This window comes from Gasterosteus aculeatus, chromosome 8 (genome assembly GCF_964276395.1).
Source record: "Gasterosteus aculeatus chromosome 8, fGasAcu3.hap1.1, whole genome shotgun sequence".
NCBI classification, from domain to species: Eukaryota; Metazoa; Chordata; class Actinopteri; order Perciformes; family Gasterosteidae; genus Gasterosteus; species Gasterosteus aculeatus.
This window is the reverse complement of record NC_135695.1, coordinates 16,770,245-16,793,273: the sequence shown is the minus strand read 5'-3', so window position 1 is coordinate 16,793,273 and position 23,029 is coordinate 16,770,245. Positions and strand designations below refer to the sequence as shown.

At 43.7% G+C, this 23,029-nt stretch overlaps 2 protein-coding genes across 11 annotated transcripts in view; one reads left to right on the top strand and one right to left on the bottom strand.

Annotated features, from left to right (window-relative positions):
• The window catches only part of cacna1ea (calcium channel, voltage-dependent, R type, alpha 1E subunit a), a 69,533-nt gene extending 60,794 nt beyond the window's left edge, over positions 1–8,739 (bottom strand). For all 3 annotated transcript variants that reach the window (XM_078108437.1, XM_078108438.1, XM_078108439.1), the window contains exons 1-2: positions 8,609–8,739; positions 1,187–1,752 (exon numbers count right to left, since the gene is read on the bottom strand). In XM_078108437.1, coding sequence (XP_077964563.1) covers positions 1,187–1,719 — 533 coding nt within the window. In that variant the 5' untranslated portion in view covers positions 1,720–1,752; positions 8,609–8,739. The remainder of the gene's footprint in view (positions 1–1,186; positions 1,753–8,608) is intronic.
• Positions 8,740–9,743: 1,004 nt separating this feature from the next.
• cep350 (centrosomal protein 350) overlaps positions 9,744–23,029 on the top strand; it is a 29,635-nt gene continuing 16,349 nt past the window's right edge. For 2 of the 8 annotated variants that reach the window (XM_078108436.1, XM_078108432.1), the window contains exons 1-15: positions 9,744–10,131; positions 12,286–12,375; positions 12,531–12,574; positions 12,712–12,820; positions 12,913–13,078; positions 13,686–14,320; positions 14,471–14,584; positions 14,857–14,988; positions 16,171–16,290; positions 17,731–18,458; positions 18,533–18,654; positions 19,968–20,977; positions 21,168–21,309; positions 21,578–21,747; positions 21,869–22,055. In XM_078108436.1, coding sequence (XP_077964562.1) covers positions 12,291–12,375; positions 12,531–12,574; positions 12,712–12,820; positions 12,913–13,078; positions 13,686–14,320; positions 14,471–14,584; positions 14,857–14,988; positions 16,171–16,290; positions 17,731–18,458; positions 18,533–18,654; positions 19,968–20,977; positions 21,168–21,309; positions 21,578–21,747; positions 21,869–22,055 — 3,764 coding nt within the window. In that variant the 5' untranslated portion in view covers positions 9,744–10,131; positions 12,286–12,290. Of the gene's footprint in view, positions 10,132–10,933; positions 10,992–12,285; positions 12,376–12,530; positions 12,575–12,711; positions 12,821–12,912; positions 13,079–13,685; positions 14,321–14,470; positions 14,585–14,856; positions 14,989–16,170; positions 16,291–17,730; positions 18,459–18,532; positions 18,655–19,967; positions 20,978–21,167; positions 21,310–21,577; positions 21,748–21,868; positions 22,056–23,029 lie in introns of those variants that run through there. The other 6 variants (XM_078108435.1, XM_078108431.1, XM_078108433.1 and 3 more) reach the window with 5 other exon arrangements.

Here is a 23,029-nt window from a genome sequence, read left to right as displayed (position 1 = left end):
TTGATCTGTCATGTAATATTGTAATAATCATTTCAGGCAGGCGGGGGGGGGATAGTTATCTGTTCCGTGACTGAGCATCTCAACAGGCCCGTTGATGCTACTATTTCAAATGTCTCTTCCCTCCTCATCCCTCCCCCTGCATTCTTTGCATGTCATCATCCATCTTCTCCTCCCCACCTTCCACTTTCTATCCGCTGTCACGCTCCCCGAGCTCATGTCTCTTTGGCCAAACACATAACTCAGTATGGGATTTGGCATTCTGTACCCGTGGTGAGGAAGGAGGAGAGGGGGGTGGGTTGGGGAAGGGAGGGGGGGCGGGGGGGGCACAGAGGGTGCCAACGCCACTAGAGGTGAAAGCCCAGCTTCAACTGGGAAACAGAGGGGGGGCGTCAGCGCTATAATCAGCTAGAAAATCCACACCGCCGCAGGGCAGGAAACCAGTAAAAGCACACACAGCCTGTGGCCCGTTGGCTCGGCTTGGCAGAAAGATAGAATCCACCTAACAGCGCTTCTAAAGCTCGCAAAAATTAAAACATTAAACGAAGAACTACATTCACTTATGTATTAGCCACAATCGCTCGGCTGGGAGCATTAATAGCTTTGCTCCCAAAAATACAGATGCGACAGTAGCAAATTGGTATGCCCAAACTTTGTGATTTGTGATTATGAATAAACTAGATGTAATTAATTAGTGTTGAAATGGTGGTCCGTAAATTACTCTAGAATCAGAATCAGGCTTGCTGTTTCAGAATATTTCCTTCCGGACACGTTTTTCTATATCCTCAAATAATAGTTTTAGAAAAAAACATCAGAATATAAATGGGATCCTTCCAATAACCCTGTGGCTGGATACTCATTTCACCACAGAAATAAAAGGTTATCCAAAAAGTGCCCGCAACGGAGATGAATATCCATCGTTGCGGTGCAGTGGGTTTTGATTATGGCAACAGGCTGGGAATCGAATTCTTCCCCAAATAATGTTAAATATAATGAAATAGTACTTTGAGAGTCCAAAACATCTCTATAGTTGATTTGTTTTATATTCACGACTGCTCAAGATATTATTTTTGACAGCTGTTTTGCTGTCTGTTTCTTCATAAAAATATATATATATAGGATTGTGCTCGGTATCATTTATCAGGTAAAAGAAAGGCAGGTTCTGTGTGTGAATCAGCATCATACTCACTCCCACTCCTTGCGTCGAGCCTGCGGCGTGCTGTGAATCTTATGAGCCTGGTGGGCTTTGACGATGTCCTTCTGCTCGATCAGGCCGCCCCGACGTCTCTTCATCACGTTGGGGCTGACCGCCGAGTCCCCATCCACCCCTAACATCCCTGCTCCAACCTCAAAAGTAGAGGCCACGTCCAGGCAGAGGCCGAGCCGGTTCGGATGTGGTGGGGGGGGGCCATGGCCGGACACGTGTGGGAGGTAGAGGGTGTCGTAGCTGGCGGACAGACTCTGTGGCTCCAGGAAGGAGTGGGACTCAGACAACCGGCTCGACCCACCGGCCGGTCCCGCGCGGTGCTCCTGCCAGTCCTCGCTGTCCATTGGGGACGAGGGGACGGGGTGGCGCCTCGGGGTGCTGCTTCCGGACATCGGCCCCTTGCCCAGACCACCTCCTGAGCCCTCGGCCCCTGATGAAGCTCTCGGTGGCCCCAATGCATTGTGGTCCCCCGTCAGAGACTGGGAGCTGACCGAACGGGAGCCCAGTTCCAGCATGGTGGGAAGGCTGCCCGGGGCCTCAGCATAGTGCTGCAGGGAGGACAGGAAGGAGAGGACATGGAAGAGGAGGATATTCAAGGACAACTTTTATTCGGTATCAAACTTTGATAGAGATCTTTTATTTATACAGGAGACAGTGGACAAGAAAGGGACAAACTGAAGTTAAGGGCCGTCTGTCAAATGGACTAAAGGTTGTTTATTTGGTTAGCTTTCTAGTTTCTACACCAGCTTCACTTTCATGTAGACATCTTCTCATTATATGCACACCCACATGCAACCATGCAAAATTTCACTTAGCGTTTCTAAATTGTGTTTTCGCATTAAAACCTGCTATTCTGTGTCCAACCCGAAAAGCGAAAAAGAGAGCACTTTTATTTGGTTTGCCACGTCTGGAACATTTTTGAAGATGCAGTTTGAATACAAAATTAGCAATTGCAAGTAGGTGACTTCTAACAACGTCTAGGAAAAAAAAAAATCACACTCACTTCTGGCTTATTGTAAATCAGTGCAGCGAGACAAGCAACATCCTTTCCATCATCCAAGCTTGTGCTTGGATGGTAAATCATTTGAAGAGACTCAGCTTTTGGGCAAATATGTATTTGATCAGCTAGGCAATTTGCCAATGGCCCAAAAGTTCTCAATTTCTTCAGACACTTTAAAACATTACTCGTCCTCCCGGCATTTAAAAAAAAAAAGATTAGATAACTGTAACGCAACTCTCAAAATAAACAATTATATAATATCAATACTGCGATAGGTGTATAAAACAAGGCGTGAAGAAACAGAGGGGGGTTCTTTCTTCAACCTTCTTCAACCCCTTTTCCTTAATTTTAGTTTGGGGTACGTGACATTCAATACATCCTATTGCCTAACAGGCTGTTAAAGCCTCAGCCTTTGCTACCAATTTAGTTACCCGAATGATAGATCTCTGGTTTTACGGTCCCTCGGAGAGAAATGGTTCTAAATAAAGATGAACGGATGAAAGACATTTAACTGTCACGAGTCACATCTGCTTAGAATTCATCAGACTGCTTCAGCTCATTGAGAGCAATTAATTAAATGCTGTCAATAAGTGGACACAATGTTGTGAATGGGGCACTGACGATCAGAAGCACTCTTGAGATGATGATGGGGTTTAAATGGGGCAAGAAAGCTTCAGCTCCATGATTTTTAGCACCACTGACCCCTCCACATATCAACATTTTGCCAAAAACAGAGAAAAGAAACCCTGCTTGATTTGCCGACGTCTAGTAAAGTAGACTAGAAGCTGTATGATGAAAAGCAGCAGAACACAGGTTGAAATGAGAGATTTTGTTTGGACTTGTTTGTGAGTACCAAACAAACCAGCAACCATTTGATAAATTATTCATGGAGGTAGAAAATGAGATCAAATGGAGGTAGAGGGAGGAATACATGATTGGAATAAATTATAAAATATGGCAAAGAATCTGCAAATGAATCTTCAGAGCTGACTAATGTCATACAAACAGGCCAACTGGTGGTGAACATAAGGAATACATTCTGTGTGAGATCACATGTAAACATTGTAGTCTCTCATATCATATTTTAACTCTTTAATTTGCAAGTGTATGATTGACTATTATTGCTGTGCAAGCGTTCGGAAAAGCCAGCAACATCAGCACTGATGCAATTACGCTTCAAGTCTAATTAGAATGAAAATATACTGCAAGTGTGTCTTCAATTATTGTTAGCTAATAGGTATGACAGGCATAATAACTTGAGAGAAACTCAATATGCACATGAAGAGTTTTTAAAATGACATTACTGCAGGAAGACCACTTCTTCGACTCCATGTTTAAATGCAATGAAATGCAGCTGCAGAACGAGTAAAGCCACTGGTCTTCCTTTCTATTTCATTCTCTGAAGGAAAACAATCTGAGGAAGCTGATTACCCGCGTTGTTCATTACCTCCACGCCTATACCGTTCAAGTCCACTCCGCCTATTTTCAATCCTCAGCTTTACCGAGAGCTGCAAAATAATGTCCATAAAACTCAAAGTCAAAGAAGGCCAGTGAAATATATAGAAATGAATAATACTGCCCATTGACCCCGGTTCCCGTTAGGGGGAGGTTTGTGTGAGAAATGGCAGAGGAACGATCATTGATCCGGTGCTGAACAAATCCATTTTTGCAAATTATGTTTTCAAACCGGCTGCCTCTGAACACCAGTGAAAGACAGTTCGGCTGACGTATTGGGGTGTTTGAGTACAAAACAGTCGAATCTGGTTGTTGCACTCGCCGAAAGGCACCAGTCACAGCAAAGGCAAAATAAATTGACTTACACTGTAGAGATGCCCATGATCAATAGTAATAAAATAGGCTGGTAAAAACATCAAAAGCTTTTTTTTCGACAGATATGGTTAGTAAAGGGTTGGATGACAAATAGGCCAGTTTTAGAAGAGGAAAGCTGCTAAAATGAAAAAAGACATTGATGTTTCCATGAAAGTATAAGACAATAAACATGAATTGTAAATTGCCAGAAAAGCAAGTCTGCTCTTTGAGTTAGTGCAGTTCTGATTTGCAAACAACGAGTGCGATTGTCTCTATGTTGCATTTAGGTAAATGGTCATTTAGACTGTGTTTATGTACGCATAGCGTACAGTATATGCAATACTGAAGCACTTAACTGACTGGATTGATCATCCACCATCTGCTTGTGAGATCCCCAGTGAGACAATAAAAGAGAATCAAAACCATCCCTTACGTGAGGCGTTATGTCTTCTCATTCAACTATCAACGGGAGATACAAAAGGCTTATTTTCCTTTAATATCGACGTTCAAAACAATACACACAAGTGCAGATCATGTTTTGTGACCAGGAATAAAGAGGAAGTCAAGTGAAGATAAAGGTTGACGTTTCATAAAACATCTTCATTTTATTCTTCTTTACCAGAGACGGTCAAAAAACAGACCATAAAAAACACCTGGACCTCAATGCAAAGACTAAAACATCAACACTCCGCTGTATGCACTCCGCTGTGGTTGACCCACACAATTGTCAAAACCAAACTACCAGGAAAGTTGACTGTGGTTCGATATAATCACCCTCATTAGCTTATTAGATGTCAAACGCTGACTAGCTTTAGTCCCTGAAGTTTCATACTGCCATTATCCAAAATGGTTCACAACGTACCAACGTGCTACTCGCAGCTTACACGTGGCGACTCTTCGGTTACTTAGATCAGAATTCAAGCAGACAGAGATAAAGACTGCGAGTCTGTATGAAAACCGAAACGTACCGTCAGAGTTGTTTTTTTACGCTCTTTGTTTGACAGCCAGGTGTCTACAAGGTCACTAATGAGGAGTGAACGAGAGGCCCTGGCAGGCGAGGAACCTTCTCACACCTGCTGCCCACAGCGACACACACAACCGCCTTGACTACGCGTCGTATTTCCACCACATCCTCCCCTAAACCTGGTGAGAGGCCAAACTTGTGTCACAGAGTTTTATGTCACCGCTCTAATGGCTGTTTGAAGGGAATTTGACATGCATTTGAGCCAGCCCAAAATAACCGTCATGTGCCCTAATGAATGGAAGGGTGATTCAACCGCAATGGTGAGGAATCTTGAGGACAGCTTGAATAGTCCAAAAGGAGAATTAAAAAATGAGAATCCGTGCCAGAAATCCGATCATTTCAGTCATACAGACCTTGCCTTCAAACTAATATTATTTCTTAAATATGCTTCTTTGTATTACAGTTAAAGATGGAGAAATATGCCAATAAGATGAAAGATTAAAACAGATATTGCAAAGAGGGCTAAATATGCATCTTTTTGCGGGGGGATAGACAAACATATTTGGGAGTCCTCCAGCACACTGCAGCGGGAACATCCATTCATCGTCAAACCGCTTATCCTGCACAAAGGGTCGCGGGGGGGCTGGAGTCTGTCCCAGCCAACTTCGGGCGAGCAGTGCGAACAGGGGAATATACTATTCTACTTCACATGACTGTCTCAGTTGACTTTGGTCCCAAGCATTGGATTGGCAACAGAGGAACAACGATGGAATGAGCAGAACCAACAGCTCATCCAAGAGGAAGGAAAAATGTAACACGACAGATCATTACTATTGTAGCCCAGACACACACAGAGTGTGTGAGTCCTCTCAATAAGAAGTCCTATATTCTCTAGCTCTGACAACCTATCATTTGAAGCTTGGGACTCTCATAATTGAGACTCTTTAGATTACTCTCCTGTGTTATACAGAGTGTATTAGGCAGAGGCAATATCTACATATTCAATTCACAACTTTCTATTCCAGTGAGCAAACAAAGACATTAAACGGGCTGTCAAAGTAAAAATGTTGGATACATTTTGACTTGATGGGCTCCCTGAGAGTGAAATTCAGATTTCTCACATTTTTCTTTATACTTGAAATGTACTCCCCAAGGAACATTACAAAGCCATATATTTAAATTCCTGTTATTTGGAGTTAGATGTAAGAGTTTGATACGTTTGTCAGCTCATTTTCCCCTTTAATTTATACGGCAGTGAGTCTTTTTGTCTTTAACTGCAGCCTGATACACCCTGACTGACGCCTCTCAAAGGGATCCTACCGCTGTGATGACCTTCTGCAAAAGACCATTACACAACATCCCTGACACATGAGATGAGTAATGATCAACACAACTAATAGGACCACCACACGGTTATGGTGCAATCACTGGAAGGAAAAGTTGCCTCATGGGGAGGAAAAGGGTGCTAAATGATGCATTTCCTCAGTGTTTGGATAGAGTTGTATCATACAGTTTTGGTAATGTTTATATGTTTAGGTTTTTAAACATGGTGTCCAACAATGTTGTGAAAAACTGCAGATTTTATTGATTTTATTGTATTTGTGTTGTTCCGTTCAACAGACAGTCTCACTTCGATCTAGTCTAATTGAATACTATATTAATAGAAATACCAAACCATTAAATCTAATTGGATACTTCCCCAGAAGTGATTGGATTCTGTAGGGAGGACTTGGCAGAGCAATACATTTTGAAGAAAAAATGCTTTAGGGGCTAAATGAATGATGTAATGTTGTTACCTTACAGCAGGTAAAATGGTAGAATGTCATGAACATACATATTATTACAGCGTAATATTGTTTCGGATTACACGGCAGTAAGGGTCTTGACTTTTAAATCGTTGCCAAAATCATCCTCAAGGCAGAGGAGTAAAAAAGCACTTTGAAAACATATAAATGAAAGGTGACGAATTTTCCCTGATCTGTAAAAAAGAAAGATATGCATATATTTATTCATCTTGGCGATTGCACCCCGATTACTGTGGAAAGCAGCTGCAAACTGTTCCTCTCATTACCTAGATTTGTTGTCAAGCTCAACAGGAAGCCAATGTTCTGAAGCTGTAAGTGGTTTGTTTTCTGAAACGAGCATTCTGGACAGTACGCTGTCAGTGCTTTGTGTATTTACCAATAGTTTAAGAGAAAGTCTGCATGTGGCTACTAAACATGGATTTAGTTGCATCTTGAGGTGATAAAAGATACGCTTAATCACCCCAGCAAATGAAAAATCACAATTATTGCATTGCGGGTGATACAAGAACCGTAAAGTTTGTTTCAGTTTAAGAGGTTCTGTTTGACTGCTGAGCAGAAACACTAAAATTAAAATGAAATAAATTTGGATTGTGGGGGGGGGGGGTTGATAAAGTGACAACTGTTAATGTGATGAAATAATGAACGTCTCTCCGGAGAACCATTTGCGCTTATTCATGAGATCATGTGATTGATGTTACAAGAAAGCTGATCACGTACCTATCGAACCACTGAACGGTATAACTAGGTGTTGTTGGAGTTTGCGTGACAGCAATTTTAAGGCTGCACCCTAATAAGAGAGATTGTGACGTGATGAAGACGACACGGTGTGTGCCTCCAGCAGCCTGTCATCCAAACATTGATTATTCAAACTGCCTCTTCCTTTAGTGTCAACCTCCCATGACCCGAGAAAACAGGCTGTTTGTGGTGCTTCTGATGGATTTGTTTATCTAAATAAATACCAAGAGTCTTTTTTTTTTTCTTGCAAAAGATGATGAAAGTACAAGAGCAGAGAATGAAAAGACGAGATGGTAGATTGATTTCACAAGGAAGTGGTAACAGTTTAGTATCTAAAACCTCATTAACAACTTGTCAGAGACACGCATCCTGTTAATTAATTGGAGCAAATGTAGTCTTGATTTTCTCATCTTTAATTAATTCCTCCCTCCTTGGAGTAACGATCACTGCCTTGCCCAACGTCTGAGATAGACCGAGGAAGAAATTCCTTCTCCTGCCCTTGAATGTTTTATCAGTATCTGGGCACATTCAGTAACATGCAGAAGCTGATTCGGATCATCTCCGCGTGGCCCTCGGACCGACACCTGCTCTGTCACTCTGAGCAGCACACTGATAATGAAGATGTGATCTTCTTGTTTCAGCATGACCTTGGTGATTAAGTCTCCTGTCTCAGCCTGTTGCACATGTCTATGTGAATAGAGATTATTGATCTGTCACGCTTGCGTAGGTTTATCAAGAATACAATGGAGTTTAAAAAAAATGTAAGGACTTTACAGATTTTTTAGAAAAAAAGTGTCTGAGACACAAAGGACTCTCAAAAACGTTTAATTGAAACAAAGAAGGATAATATTATTTGTTATACGGTCAAGACTGCATGTGTTTCTGGTCATTCATCTTTTAAATAATCTGTATTATCAATGAAAGTATTCCTCTTTATGGCTTCTGCACCCTATTTCTCTGGATGGTACAATATACCATCTATATATATATATATATGATATATAGTTGTTGCTATAAGCTTAGCTCCTTTCTACTTCTATTTTTTTTGTTATAAAATCTGTTTGGATCTAGAAATACGTCAAATGTCTTACCTAAAACGAGAGGACTCCTTTCCATGTCGTTCATCTTTCCACAAAAAACTGGAAAAATACTGTGTACGACAACGTCCGACGTGCTGTCCCCCTGCCAGCACAGAGAGAGAGAGAGAGAGAGAGAGAGAGAGAGAGAGAGAGAGAGAGAGAGAGAGAGAGAGAGAGAGAGACCCTACCAGGTTTTTCAGCGAATGGGAGGCAGGGGAATGGGAGTACCTTTCATTGAAAAGACCCCCAAATATACATTTAAGACCGCTGTCGTATGACAAATGCATTGATGTAACTTATGCGTGCGCATCGTCACGATGAGCAAAGCAGCCCACAGGTAACCTACTTGTTGTCTGCTGCGTCCTCCTGCGAGAAAACACAGCCTGGAAACACCGACCTGATGCTTAAGACAGGCTGCACTGCAGTTTATGTATTTATGACCCGCCTGTTAAACAGTGGACACAGATGCTGCCATCGAAACTATTTAGCCCTTCTTTTTTTACAATGTGCATCCATTTGTTGCCGTGGGGACCAGTGAGAGAGAACCCGAGCTCGAGCCCCAATAAAAAGCAGCCGAATGAAAGAAATTGTGAGGAAAAGCCCATGAAACGAACCGAACTCGGGGTTAGTGGACTAATTATTGTTTTGTGAATGAGAGTCTGAAGGCAAGTCGATGCGGTAGTTGTACTTCTGCCTGTGATACACACTCATGCCGCTCGGTGGCACTAAATACACACAAGTTGTGTGGCTGGCGGCAAAACGCTTTTTTTCTGCCCTAACTAAAGATTGCATGCATTTAGAGCCTATGGCTCTAGCTGAGCATTTTTTTCACGGTTAAGAAAGTAAGAAACTCTGCAACAGTCTAACTTCAGGACATATGCTGCAACATTGTGAAAGTATTTCATTTTGTTATGATACTCAATTGTTTTACTTTTTGTTGTATTTACATGTATACGTGTGCCCAATCATTTAACACCGTTTATCAAAACTTGCCTTTTTTTAAATTTCTTCCTGAGATGTGGATTTGCTTAATATATAAAAACATTGAGTCGATCTGCCAGTGTGTGTGTGTCTTTGTGTGTGTGCGCGCGCGCGCGAACTAGGTGGGGCTTACCGATCTTTAGACATGGTCCAAATCTCGCGATAGTTCGATGTCCGCTACTTACCCGTCTTGGATACCCTAGTTTTCGCTGTTGTGAAACATCAACATAGTAACCCGGGAAAGCCAACCTCAAAGGCGGCTAGCGACATTTATTTCCAGGAATCTCACAGCTGACCTAGATATTTGGTGGCCCTGGCGAACACTGAGAAAACAACAATGGGTGCATGTCGCTAGGAAAAGTTGCTAGCTTAGTCGGCACAACTAACGTTACTAGCTAACATTGGTTTGCTAACGTTAGCTGGCTAACGCTAACGTTAGCAAACAGACAGCTGGGCGAAACTGAGGAAGAAGTCCGGAGAAGTAAGGATTTCTTCATTATTGAGATGTCAGGATGACTTTGGACATCTAAACACGTTGGATTGTTTCCCTAAAGGTATGTATAATGTCTCTCGAAATAGCTGGTCCACTGAGTTAATTCACGACTTTCCTGTCAACTCGGATTAACGTCAACTCTCTCGAGTTAGCGGCTGCGACTATTCACTGGACCGTAGACATTCACAAATAAGTCGCAGACCTAATGTTTGGACTGCCAACGATTGCACTAACGTTATATACCAAAAACACAGTTGTTGCCAACTTCACGATGTTTAAATCATTTATTTCATCGTTATAAACCATTAATGCCATAGTTATACATTCACCCTGGGAAGTAACGTTAGATTAAGGAAGGATCGGTTTTCAGTGTACCGGGGAGAAATTCCCGCACAGGGTGTTTCTTTCAGTCGCAGCTTTGACACTGTTCTTTTGTGGACTGTGACTTGTGGAGCTACTAGATGACCATCAGTTACTGTTTAACTTGGTATTGATGGAGTTAAATTGTCCCAACGACCACAACGCCGATGTCAACACCAACCACAGCCAGCGTTTAAATAGTTGTTGCACAGTTCCCGATGTGAGTTAAATTCAGGTTCTCTAAATATTTTTTCTAAATATTAAATTAGTTTTCTAATTTTGTAGAAAATATGAAGTCGCCTAAATTGAACACAGAGTAATACTAATACCATTGACGAAGCGCCTGTGATTAAAGTCAGTCAATACACGCCATGTAAAGTCAAGGATAGCACGTCATTTGCTCCATTGGCGAACGGAAGTGCACCGGTGAGCTGTCGTTTTGCAGAGTAATGACATCACCGGTCGGAAGCTATATTGCAACATGTCCTTACGTGCGCGCGCGCGTGTGTGTGGTCACCCGAAGGCTTCCACGCCGAGTCGATACCACGGGGCGACACTTCGGTAAGCGAAGCAGAAAATATTCCACTCGGGTTCGGTCGTTTTAGTGGAAAACACACGCTCTCCAGTTGGGGAATTCATTTGGTTTCTCACCTTTTAAAGTTCACCTGCCATCGTTCATATTTGTCCCGATGGGTTCAACTTCCCCTTAATGGTTTTGTTCACTTTCAAAATACGTTAGTAAACGAGGTTAATGAGCTTCGACGGATCGTCTCCGACAGCAATACAGGAGCGATATTCGACGGAGAGCAACTGGATCTCCGGTGAAATAAGTGGTTAACTTGAATTACTGGTCGTTAACCGATCAAGAGAAGGGTTTCACGTAATGCCGGCGTTTGCACTATTCAGTCCCAACTTCTGCTAAAAGTAGCTGACGTCAGCTTCTCTCCATAAGAGGACAACGTGGACATATTCTATGGTCTGTACATCACTGTCTTACATCTGTCTAAAGGTATGTAGTCTCAGCTGCCACTGTCTACCATAGATTATGGATTCTGTCCCTTCTGGATTCAAATAACAGAAAATACAATCATTCATTATTTGAGTCACAGTCATCACTGTCTAAACCAAATCTTTAAATGCAGAGATATTATTTGCCTCCTCCTTGCTCTGCCATTATTTCCCCCCCGGCGGTGTCTCGTTATAGTTGTGAATAAAGAGCATGACTTCTAAGGCCGTACTGAGGACTCAATGACTCAAACACCAGGAAGCCAGGCTACATTTTGCTTATCAATCCACAGTTCTGTTAACTAATTCAAGCAAATCTGTCAACACGACGACGGCGGACCGTTGTCTCGGGAAGGGAAGAGAAAACCAAACAAGTGAATATGATTTTGTTGTTAACTTTACGAGAGTAGTACTGATGTAACACCAGACTCTGTGCTCCACCTGAACAGGTGCTTGAAGTAAACATGTTATGGCTGTCAGATGACAGACTTTGGTTCCACCCACCTTCCGACATGCATATCATTTAGAGGAATGTGCAGTTGTAGAACCGGTTTTATATGGTGAGCTGACATCAGTCGGCTGTCATACTAGGTATGTCTTACAATAGGAAGTAATTGGGCAAAGCAAATTTTGTCATACACTTCTTCAAGTCTTGTTTCTTTAGGTCGTCGTATGAAAGAGGTTTCTTTACCTCTTGTTTTTATTTCCGCCAACATTCTTTTTGTTTTATCTGCCCGATGGCTGTATTGTAACTTGCTCTGTTTTGAGGCCGTTAATATTATTGAGTAGGTCTTTGTCTTTTGGCTTAGTACTGGTTTTTATTATTGGCCCTTTTCCGATATTTGCTCAGGTTGAATGAGAGAGATGAGGAGCAGCAGGAGGCCTGAAGTGTCGCTGAAGAAATCTGCTCAGCATCTTACGGATCACAATATTGGCACAGGTGTGTAAAGATGGCAACTTAGTTAGTTTTATTGTTGTTTTGGTTTTCGAAGAAGCACTTTATGTGAAACACGTTTAGACAAATCATTTCAGTTCATTACGTAGCAAGTAGTTCTCTTATCATCTATCAACATGGTTTTTCATTCTCTTTGTCAGAGCTGACAAATGCATGGAAAGGATTGTCCCAGTCCAAAGCTGCTGTAAGTACACACGGAACAGCTCTCCGCTGAATGTCTTTACTATGAAATACACACTGCAATAGCTATTGCCGATGAACATGAATCCCCGTCATCGTCGCATGACTCGGGGAGTCTTTACACGTCTTCTCCCTCTGTAGTTGCGGCATATAGAAAACCGTCTAGAGGCAGCCCCAGGCACAGGGGTGGTCATGGACTCTGTCATGGACCCCCCAAAGAAAAAATCCTCCAGGACGGTTCGCTGCAAGGGTGAGTTATTTCACAGAGTCATCGCCACAAGTTGAATTCTACACTCTATTTTACAAACTATTGTTGCATTAACGTTGTCGTATCTATCATAGACGGCCAACAAGCGGATGACCCTGGGGGGTCTTCAAAGCGCAGGGGACGATGTCAACAGAGTCCAGAAAAGAGCAGCTCACGCAGCCCACTGAGAAACGCCACCCAGGACAGCAATGTCCGCAGGAACAACAGCGTGGAGTTCAGGGAACCGTTGGCCTCCTACAGGTACAAAGACTGCCTCAAAATGCGTGTATGAAACATCTTTAGCCTCTTCTCTTTGGGCCCGTTGCTGTATTTGGACAAGAGGCTGTTCTTTCATGCACTGGTCTGGATATCTGTCGTTGATGCTTTCAAGCTCGGATGAAATCACATTGGTAACTGTTTTTCCAAATCTTCTATGACACTTTGTAAATGGTATTTAGATGATATCAATCTAGTTGTGAAATCAAGTGTGTCGGCGCTCTATAGAGTGACAACAGAATAACAGGTTTATTCCCACACTGGGCTGTGATGTTTTCATTTTCTACTGAGTAACAGTCAGTTCCCAAACGCTCCTTCAGTTCAGAGACCATGTGGCGTTGACATCTCCTCTGAATAGATTATAGCTCAATGTCTCACAGGCACTTCAAAGAATCAAGCCTCTTCTGTTTTCAGTTACACCTGCGAAACTTTAAGTCTTGTTTCTGGTGGTTAAACATTTCCATTTAGTTCAATGCCTCCCATCCATGAACTTCTTCACCGGTTTCACCCTGTGCCCCTCTGTATACTCAGTGAGCGGTAAATTAATCTTTATCCCCCTTTTCTGATCTCCTGTAATCTGGTTTGTGTCCAGGGAGGTCACCCCTCCACCACATCCCTCCTCTCCGCTGGAGGCCTACAGCCTGCAGTCAGTGCCAGGGCCTTCGCACCCATCATCTCCGCCCCCCTCCGATCCTCTGCTCAGCCAGCTGGTCTACCAAAGAGACACCAGGGATAAGCAGACGGACGGGGACCTTGACAGCACACGCTCCTCGGCTCTGGAGAGCACAGAGGTTCGCTACCTCAATGACCAGCCAGCCCTGGACACCTTGAGGACTATTGGAAAGCAGGCACATCTCACGGCTGTAAGAGTCTCTGCATGGGAGGCACAACCTGGTATGGATAGCCAAGAGTCGAGCCCGTGTCTAGCCGCGGCCCGAGGCTCCACGCACCGAACGGAGAGCACTCCCTCCACCAGCCCCGGCTCAGCTTCCCAGCGGCTGGAGAACCTGAGGCGACATCAACCTGACGATAAGCTGGAGAAGCTCAAAGAGCGTATTCGAAGGCAGAGGCAACATCTGGAAGAGTCTGCAGAGAGAGAAAAGCTGCTGGGCTATCTGGAACAGCCAGTTACAGCAGCTGTGGGGAGTAACAATGCCGGTACCAGCAACATGCCCACGGCCCTTATACGGAAAGTAGCGGCTGCACCTCCTGCACCTATATACAAAGGTACTGTCATTGTAGGATGTATTCCAAACTTTAAATGATGTTCAAATATAGTAATATGTAAATAACTAAATGTCTTTGGTATCTAAAGGATCTCTTTTTAGTGGGAAACAGGATGCTGCCGCTTACTTCTTAAATCCTTTATTCTTCCAGGTTTCAACACAACTGAGACAAAGATCCGGACTGCCGATGGGAGAGTTTGGAAGGAGGAGGATTTCCATAACCTCAGCAGCGAAATATACAGAGACCTTTCACGACAGTTTGCTGGTAAACATAGGACACTAACATCTTCTGATGGCACATGAATGCATGGCACGAAGGGGTATTGAGCTCTTAGGGGCGCAAAAAATGGTTTGGCTGTTTTCCGTAGAGAAGAGTTACATCAACAAACATGATTTATGCGCATAGTCTTTGGTTTTTATAACATCAGAGATTTTTGATCCTGGATACAGGGCTTGTTTTGCAGCCAATTGGCAGCTTTTTAGATGTTTTTTGTGAGTTATTGTTGCTTATTCTCTGCTTTTGTCTTGTGTGCACAGAGAGCACCATATCCAGACAGCAGCAGCAGCAGAGGGAACAAAGCGCAGATGGATCCAAAGAAAGGAGGCCTACCAAACCAGTCAGGAAGGTCCACAGAGCTGCCCCTTCCTCTGGCGTTAGTACAAAACCAGGTATAATAATCCTATTTCATATCCGGGGGCCGGCCCGACAGTTGATTTATTTTCAAATGTCAAATATGTTGAACAATCTGGCATAATTTTATAGGTTGGTACATATGGACCAAAACCATCTACTTAGTTGTCCCATACACGTGTGTTTGAGTTCATGAAGCAGAGACATCTCTGGCTTCTAACACAGTGTTAAGACGCTAATCCCTGAAGAAATGTTCAGTATGCGTAACATGCAGTTTGTGAAGCCTGCAGACGCCAACACAGAAGAATAATAGCCACATACTGCTGCATACTGTGCATGGCAGCATGTAAACATGATTTCTAAATATCTTCATCGTGTGTCTGAGTAGACCTTAACGTAGAGAAATATATTGTTTTATATATTTCTATATGTAACTGTCTGTCGATGGAAGAATATAGCGAAGAAATATGGTTAGCCGGCCAGCTGATATTAAATGAAACCTCTCCTTTTCACAAGCTATCTATCTATCTAACTCTGTGCCTGGTGTATACTTGTGCTTATGCCAACTTTTGTGTCTCCAAGTCTGGGGGTTCTCTCTCTCTCGCTGGAACAATCCTATAAATAGCCCTCTGAAATCTGGGGCCAGGTTCAGTTGCTCATCCACCCAGTACAAACAGCTGCTCGCTTAGTGGCTGTACAACTTCATTACCAGGAGCTGTAATTCAGTAGAATACAGTCCTAGTGGAGAGCGCTCCAGAGATTAGCCTGTGTTAAAAGACATTCTTGTTTTTTGAATGTCATTTTCCAATGCCCTGAGCACCACAAATGCAATTCTACACATTGTCATTGTACTGGGCTGATGGCAGAACTCTCAGCAGCAGAGATTGGCAGGGATAACTATGTGAAATTTAAAACAAAACAATTCATCTGCCAGATGGTTACTAGAGGCAAGGAGGAAAATGTACAAAAACAAGTTTGTTTCGTCAGCTCTCCCACACAATGACTTGTGAATGTTTTTTTTTCTTTATTCTCTTATCTTTGTGTATATAATCCAAAGTTTGCACGCTTTGTCTAAACTTTTTACTTGTACTATATTTATTTTCTGGTCACTTGCTCCGATGGTGGCATGTCTACCTAATGCGATAACGCTTGCAGTCTCGTTCCATGAGATCTGCATGATAAATACTGAATTTGCAATTCTCGGTTCTTTGTCATTGTAGCCATTAGCCCTGCATCATGGCGGGAAGGCCAAAAGCTGGTGAAGATGGTACTGGGTCCAGTTCCCAGGCTGCCCAGGGAGGAGGAGAGGTCGCAGCCAGCCGACAGACCGAGCAGAACAGGTGGGACATAGAGACCCATACTCTACCCCAGTGTTTTTCAACCTTTTTTGTGTCAAGGCATACTTAAGACACAGAAAAAATTTCAGCATGAGCATAATATACTCTAAGGAATCAGGGAAACGCGTGTTCGATTTGTTGTGTTTTATTAAACTTAACATCATCATAATGCCAAGATAGCACAGGCTTCATGCCCAGGTATCTCTTAATCTCACTTTTTTAAATTGTCGCCTCAGCAAATCTGCCTATTAATTACGCTGCGTACCGCCCCCCACAGGCAGAGGGGAGTATTGAGCCTTCATACCACCAACAGTGTGACGACACAAACACACAAGTTGGCTTTTTTTTCACCAATGAAGTGACAGTATGTAAAAAATGATTTTTTTGTGCCGCGGCACACTGGTTGAAAAACACTGCTCTACCCTTCTATACTTGCCGCAATACCCCCTCTCTTGTTTTGCAATGTTCAGCGCATTCGTGAGTCCAACAGCCGACTCGGCTAACCTTTTTTCTGATGATATTGCTCGGCTGGACTAGCCAGCGGGGCAAGTTGCTGAAGGTGATAAGCTTTCTTCGAGGGTTTAAAGAGCCACTCAAAATATCTGAGCTTGCTGTCAAAATGCCATCTTTGCATTATTTAAGTTGAGTGGCATGTGGAAAAGGACTTAACCACCAGAGAGTGGATAACGTTTTACTCTTTTATTTGCCTGCTTTCCTCCTTCTTTGTGTCCTCATGTTGCTCCTAAACTTCCACCCTTCAAATTCAACACACCTTTATGTACTCGTTGCTATTACCTGTAATGGAGTCGTTGTTGTACTTGTGTGTGTATATATGGACTGTGTTAAAACAATAATATCTGTAGCCGTGTTTTGCCCATCTGGAATTTAGACGGAAAACAACACAGACTATCAATAAATAATTGTCTTTTGCTGCCACTGGTCACATGGACCCAGACTGTGTTCCACTCTCCGGTAGTCTGAGTCTGTAAAGGGTACCATTGACCGGAAGGAATATAGATTGACTGGCTGTTCCGGGTTGGTGCACAATCAGACGTGGCCTGATTTCCAGAGACTACCGAGCAGGGAGAGGCTCACTGCAGCCAACAATTCAGGATTAGATGCTTAAAATCTAGACAGGAATTTTCTATTGGACCCAGATTAGAGTTTCCTCGGCAATCCGGCCCCCACAAGCCTCATCTAGTATGCTTCTAGCTTCGGACACACCCAGGTCATCCTAAACTGCAAAAAACCCTTTATTGAACATATTATTGTATACCGCTAATAAGGAATTAAAAAAAGAGGTAAAGAACGATGACCCCTTGGTTATAATGGTGAAAGCAAATGTGATGTCCCCTAGTTTCTACTTCAGAAGATTAGTTTAGCATTAAAATGTTCAGAAATGGTGTGCTTATGTTGCTAAATGTTTTTCCCTGTGTCCATCAGCTTCCCGTCACGCCTCCAGTTCAGCCCCGCGTGCGGAATCAAACCCGCGGCTTTGTCCTAACAGCACAGAAAGGCCTCAACGTGGATTTCAATCCAAAAGCCACTCCACAAACGCATCTACACCCTCTTCTGCAGATCAGGGGAAGGCTCCAGGGGGTGCAGTTACGGACCTGTTGTCAGCGGACATCCAGGGGATACTTGATGACCTTCAGCTGGAGTGTAGAGCAGCTGAACGGGAAGAGCGGTCCCGGCAAAGGTCCCGGGGAGGGAGTGGCGGGACGAGAGGGAGAGGGGGTTCAGGGTCACGAACAAGGGCTCCGGTCTCTGCTTGGGGATCTACGGCGACCACGGGTAGCTACTCAAGAGGCTGCCGCAGCGCCAGCCCCGCCGCGCGCCGATCAGAGGCCGCAGACGCCGGGCAGAAGAAACAACACTACGATGCGGACACAGTTCGCCAGTACATTTCCAGACAACAAGAGCAGAGGAAGAGGCGACGTGCTGAGGAGAAGAGGCAGCAGAGAGAGGAGGCGGAGAGTAGAAACCAGAGGCTGCAAGACCTCTACAGGAAGCAAAAAGAAGCGGCTAAAACGGCGGCCCTTCCTGGCGGGGCGCCTGTGGCCCCGGTCCAGAAGCGACTCCAGGAGACTTACACCAAACTGCTTCTGGAGGAGGCCCAGCTGGACAGGGAGGCCACAGGGAGACAACTCGCTGCTCCTTTCAGTCCCATGGTATTACACATACACATGACTCATGGTTACCGTATTTATGGAGGGTTAGATGTTTATTAACACATGTTCTGCAGCAGAGGCCGATGTACCAGCCCTCCGGAGAGTCGGACAAAGAGAACAAAAGACTGGAGGCCCCGCAGAGTCCCTCGAGCAGCGATAGGTCTTTGAATGAGCAGCCACCACCTCCATTATCCAGGTACGCACGCGCAGAGAGACCCACACATCTATCTGCTCAACTCTCATCACTGCTGAACAACAACAACTGCGATTTGTTTACTATGACAATCAACCCAGAATAACAACAGTAAACTCAATCTGGTATCTACTGGAAGTGATGGACCTCATGATGCATGAACTTTTTTGTAGTACCTCTCTTACTTTGTTTTGCTGAGCGCAATCGCACAAGTCTCCTTAAAATAAGTTTATCCTGGTAAATTAGTAAATTACCAGGATAAACATGATGAATGCAACTTGTAAATAAGAGCCCATGAGATAGAGGATATATGGTTAAACCATCGTTTCAAAGCTACAGGGGATTTTTCCCTGGATGGCGACTCGCATAAACCTGCATGTAAAGAACGTCCATCTTTTTTTTTTATAATATCAGGATGCTCTCTTCTGGCCTGGTTACACTTCTAACTGACTTTATTATTTATATAGAGAAAATTAACCCCAACACTCAACGCCCCCGATGCATGCAGAGATGTTCAGATTCAGAAAAAAAAAAAGTAAAGTGAAGGCGGTGGTTAAACTCTTTTTAAAGCCACTGTGTGAGAGCCAATGTGTGAGCGATACATTCTAGGGAATCATCCGACTATCAAACAGAGGAACTGTTTGTTCCCAGGCAGTTGGCTTTTCAGGCACATTTACAGTGAATGGTTTAGATGAATTAAAAGAACTTTTCATATAATTGAATGCAAATAGAGATGAATGCGGGTATTGATTTTAGCTTTCAGACAGATACAAATAATGGTCCTTCCCAGTATGTATTTGGTGGTTATAGTTATTGTCATTTAAGTGTTTCATCCAGTTACTTTGTATGTTTATCGTTTTCATTATTCTCTGCAACATTAACAATTGTGTTTTAGACTGGTGGAAAAATGGCTTCACTTCATTAAAACTAAAGTTATATTTTTTTGTATGGAAGAGCGGAACGTGAACGTCAACCTTTTTTTAAAAAAGTGGTAGGTGTAATCATTTAGAAAATTCCCAAGATGTTTGTATCCAATGGAATTAAGGACCTAAAATTCGATTCACATGCTGATAAGTGGGGCTTAGCAGTAAAAACATGACTCTCCGCTAAATGTACTGCTGGTTGCAGATAATCAGATTATTTTTACAATATTGTAGTTCTGAAGGCAAGTTCGTTAAAATCACTTTGCTATTGGCAAACGCAAAGAGCCTAAAACACACACATACGTTTTATTTGACCTCTTTTTAAAGATGTTTGCATCTCTATTTGTCACTGCCATTGAACTTCTCCATCTGTGGTCGCTCTGCCCACTGCAGGAATGACCTGGAGATTGGTGTTGCCTCTCTGCTTCAGCCTGACCGTCTGAGCCCGGCTGGTCATCCTACGACTGGTCCCGGCAGCAGTGGGATGGCGCCTTTCGGGGATCCTCTCCTCTCACAGCTTCTCCGGCTGGAGACTGCGCTGGCAGCTAGTGACCTAAAGCACACCAAGCGGCCGGCCACGGCACCTGCCAACAGGTCCACCCGCATTGAGGCGCTCAAGGCCACAGCCGCGTCCCTCTCCAACCGAATAGAGAGCGAGGCCCGCAAGCTCGCTGGGGAGGGGATCAACTACGGCATTGAAACATCAATAGACGGGGATGCTATTAGACCCTTTCAAGGTAATATTGCTGATGGTTGCTGGGCAGAAACGGCCGCTCCAGAGAACGATGGCGTCGCCTTGAGGATCCAGAGGATTTTGACTAGTACAGGTCATAGTTCGTACAATGGCACAGCTCTTCCAGGAACAGGCGATCTGCACGCCGCCAGGAGAGAGAGAGAAGAGAAAGGCACACACACCGTTTTGACTAATCCACAAACAACTGCTGGTCTAACGCCAATTCTCAACAGTTACGCTCATTTAAAGGGGAGGCTGGTCAACGGCCTGGACACGGTGGAGAGAGTGGAACAAAGGGCGGGGTGTGGACTGAACGACGGGAAGGAAAGGAGTCAGACAGACCTCCACAACTCAAGTGCTGGTTCCATCAGCGAGGGTCCTCTTCTGAGTGAAGGGAGTTTTTCTGAGGATGATCCGAGCCCCCCTCAGCCCTCCCACAATCGCGTACCTAGATCGGCAGATCGCCTGATGACAGTGGACCGCTGCACGGATCAAAGAAGGGATTACCAGCGGCTGTCAGAGTTCCAGAGAGAGGCAGCAAAGTGCTCGGCCCTCAGCTCACCCGGTGCACAGCATGACGGTGGTAAAGCAGCCTGGGAGGAGCTGAACAAGGGAAGCCCTCTAAGTGTAATCAACATTTTCACTAAGAATCTTCATGGCCATGTCGCAGGTTAGTTCCCATATGAGTGTTTTTCACTGAATGTGTCTTTGATGTTTGATCGGAAACGGCGCAAAAACGTTTTTACTGAGTATCTATGGGTAAACATTTAAAAATGTGTAACCATAAGAGTTACACAGAATGTTTATCTTAGTAAAACTGACATACTGACAGTATTTCTCCTCCGTTTTTTGTCCTGTAGTGAGTGAGAGGAACTCTCCTTCAGCCCGTTCTTTAAACTCTGCAAATGGTCTCGTGGACGCAGCTGTCTATGAAGATGATTTTGTGTCATCACACAGCAGCGGAGCCAGTGGCCGGTTAAAGAGAGGCTCCCATTCTCGCAGGTAAGAAAAATTTTTAAAAAGGGGTGGGCAGCTGTTTTTAAAGTGACCACTGGATGGCATTCATGTCCTATGAATAGAAATCCCGTGCAGCCCTTTCAGACAGCTGTCACCTCCGCATTCAGGAGTGCAGATATTTTTCCTTTCCAGATTCCTTAGAATAAGCTTTTTTTTTTTTTTTTACTCAATATTCATTTGGAATATTTATATTTCTTATTTTTAGTTGTATTTCAAACTGATTGATCATACTTTGTTCTCCCCTTTCTGCCAGTGTGAACAGCCATTTTGAGGAGCTGATGAGAAGGTCTCCTTATGAAAAAAGTATAGGAGGCATCAATTCCTACCATTCATCCTTTCACTCGTCTATTCACTCGCCGCATCTTTCCTCTGGTTCAACATCTGGCTCTTCACCCTTCTCCAAGCACTCTGCCAGAAAAAGAGGTGAGAAGAGATAGTTTTGCGTAACTCCTATTGTTTATTTTTGGTCTATATGGGGAAATGCTGTTTATATTAGTTCACAAATCCCTCTTCTGCACAATGAAACTACTCCAATCCTCTGCAGGCACAGCATCAGACCAGAGTGATGGCACCCTGGTAGGAGAGCAGAGGAGTCCCTGCTCACCGCCTTCAGAGGAGTTTTCTTCTGACTCCAGGAAGAGGGGCTCAGACAAAAGCTCAACCCACAGCCAGACCAAGAGTGCCGCCTCTAATGACACCACAGGGGAACATTCAGGGCTTTCTCAACAAAGGTAACCATCTTCAACAAACTACATCAGAGGGGACAGTTATAGCTTACGGTTCTGTCTTAATACCGTAAAACATTCCATCTGCAAGTTTTCAATTTAAGCTTTTTTCAGTCCAACCCGTAGTGAAACGCTTTGTGGGAGCATCAGTGGTGCTATTGCCTTGCATTAGGATATTTCTATATGGGTCGCATTACATGATAATTGTATTGCTTTTTTTCCTAGAGCTTTTGTTTTTACTGGATACAAATACAAATCAGCCCGTGAAGCCACGCTGTATTTCTGCTAAAACTGAATTGTAATTTAAGCACTGGGCCTCAAGTTCCAGTCACTCAGAATTCTCCACTTGGTGTATATACTGTATAAACCGGAGGTTAATTTATCTTGGCATGACTAATTGCTTAACTGCACTTGGGAAAGTCGTAGCTGAGTCTGCCAGTCCAAACACTCTTGTGGCGTGCTGTTCTGTTGAAGGCCCGAGGGTTTTTAACAGCCATTTAGTACCCAGCAACCAAATGAGGCTGCAGTTCAACCAAAGAGAGAAAACAGTGGCTATTTTGTTTTGGGGGCCTGCAGGGCGGTTGGTCGGGTCAGCCAGCTTCACCACAACTCAGGCCGGCAGCCAAAGGAGTGGCATTTGATCCCTTTTAATGGTTTTTTTTAAATCCATGTGACAGAGTCCCTTAAAGCGCCATTTAGAAACATGCATTTTCTTTGCAAATGGTGCTTTGAGTAAAGTGTAGTTAACTATGTTTTTATTTATTCAGCAACAGTCCATGTATCACGGTAGATCTCAATGAGCTTTGTAGGTTTTTAGCAGATTGCATTCATACCTCTTACTGTTATGAAAGGCAACTGTTTCAGCATTGAGATCAAGCCAGTATCTTTGTATGATAATATATGAATTGAGTCTGATTGTTATCCTTGAGGAAAAAAAAAAGGCTTCCACAGCATGCGATCCTTATATGGGAGGTAAAGTG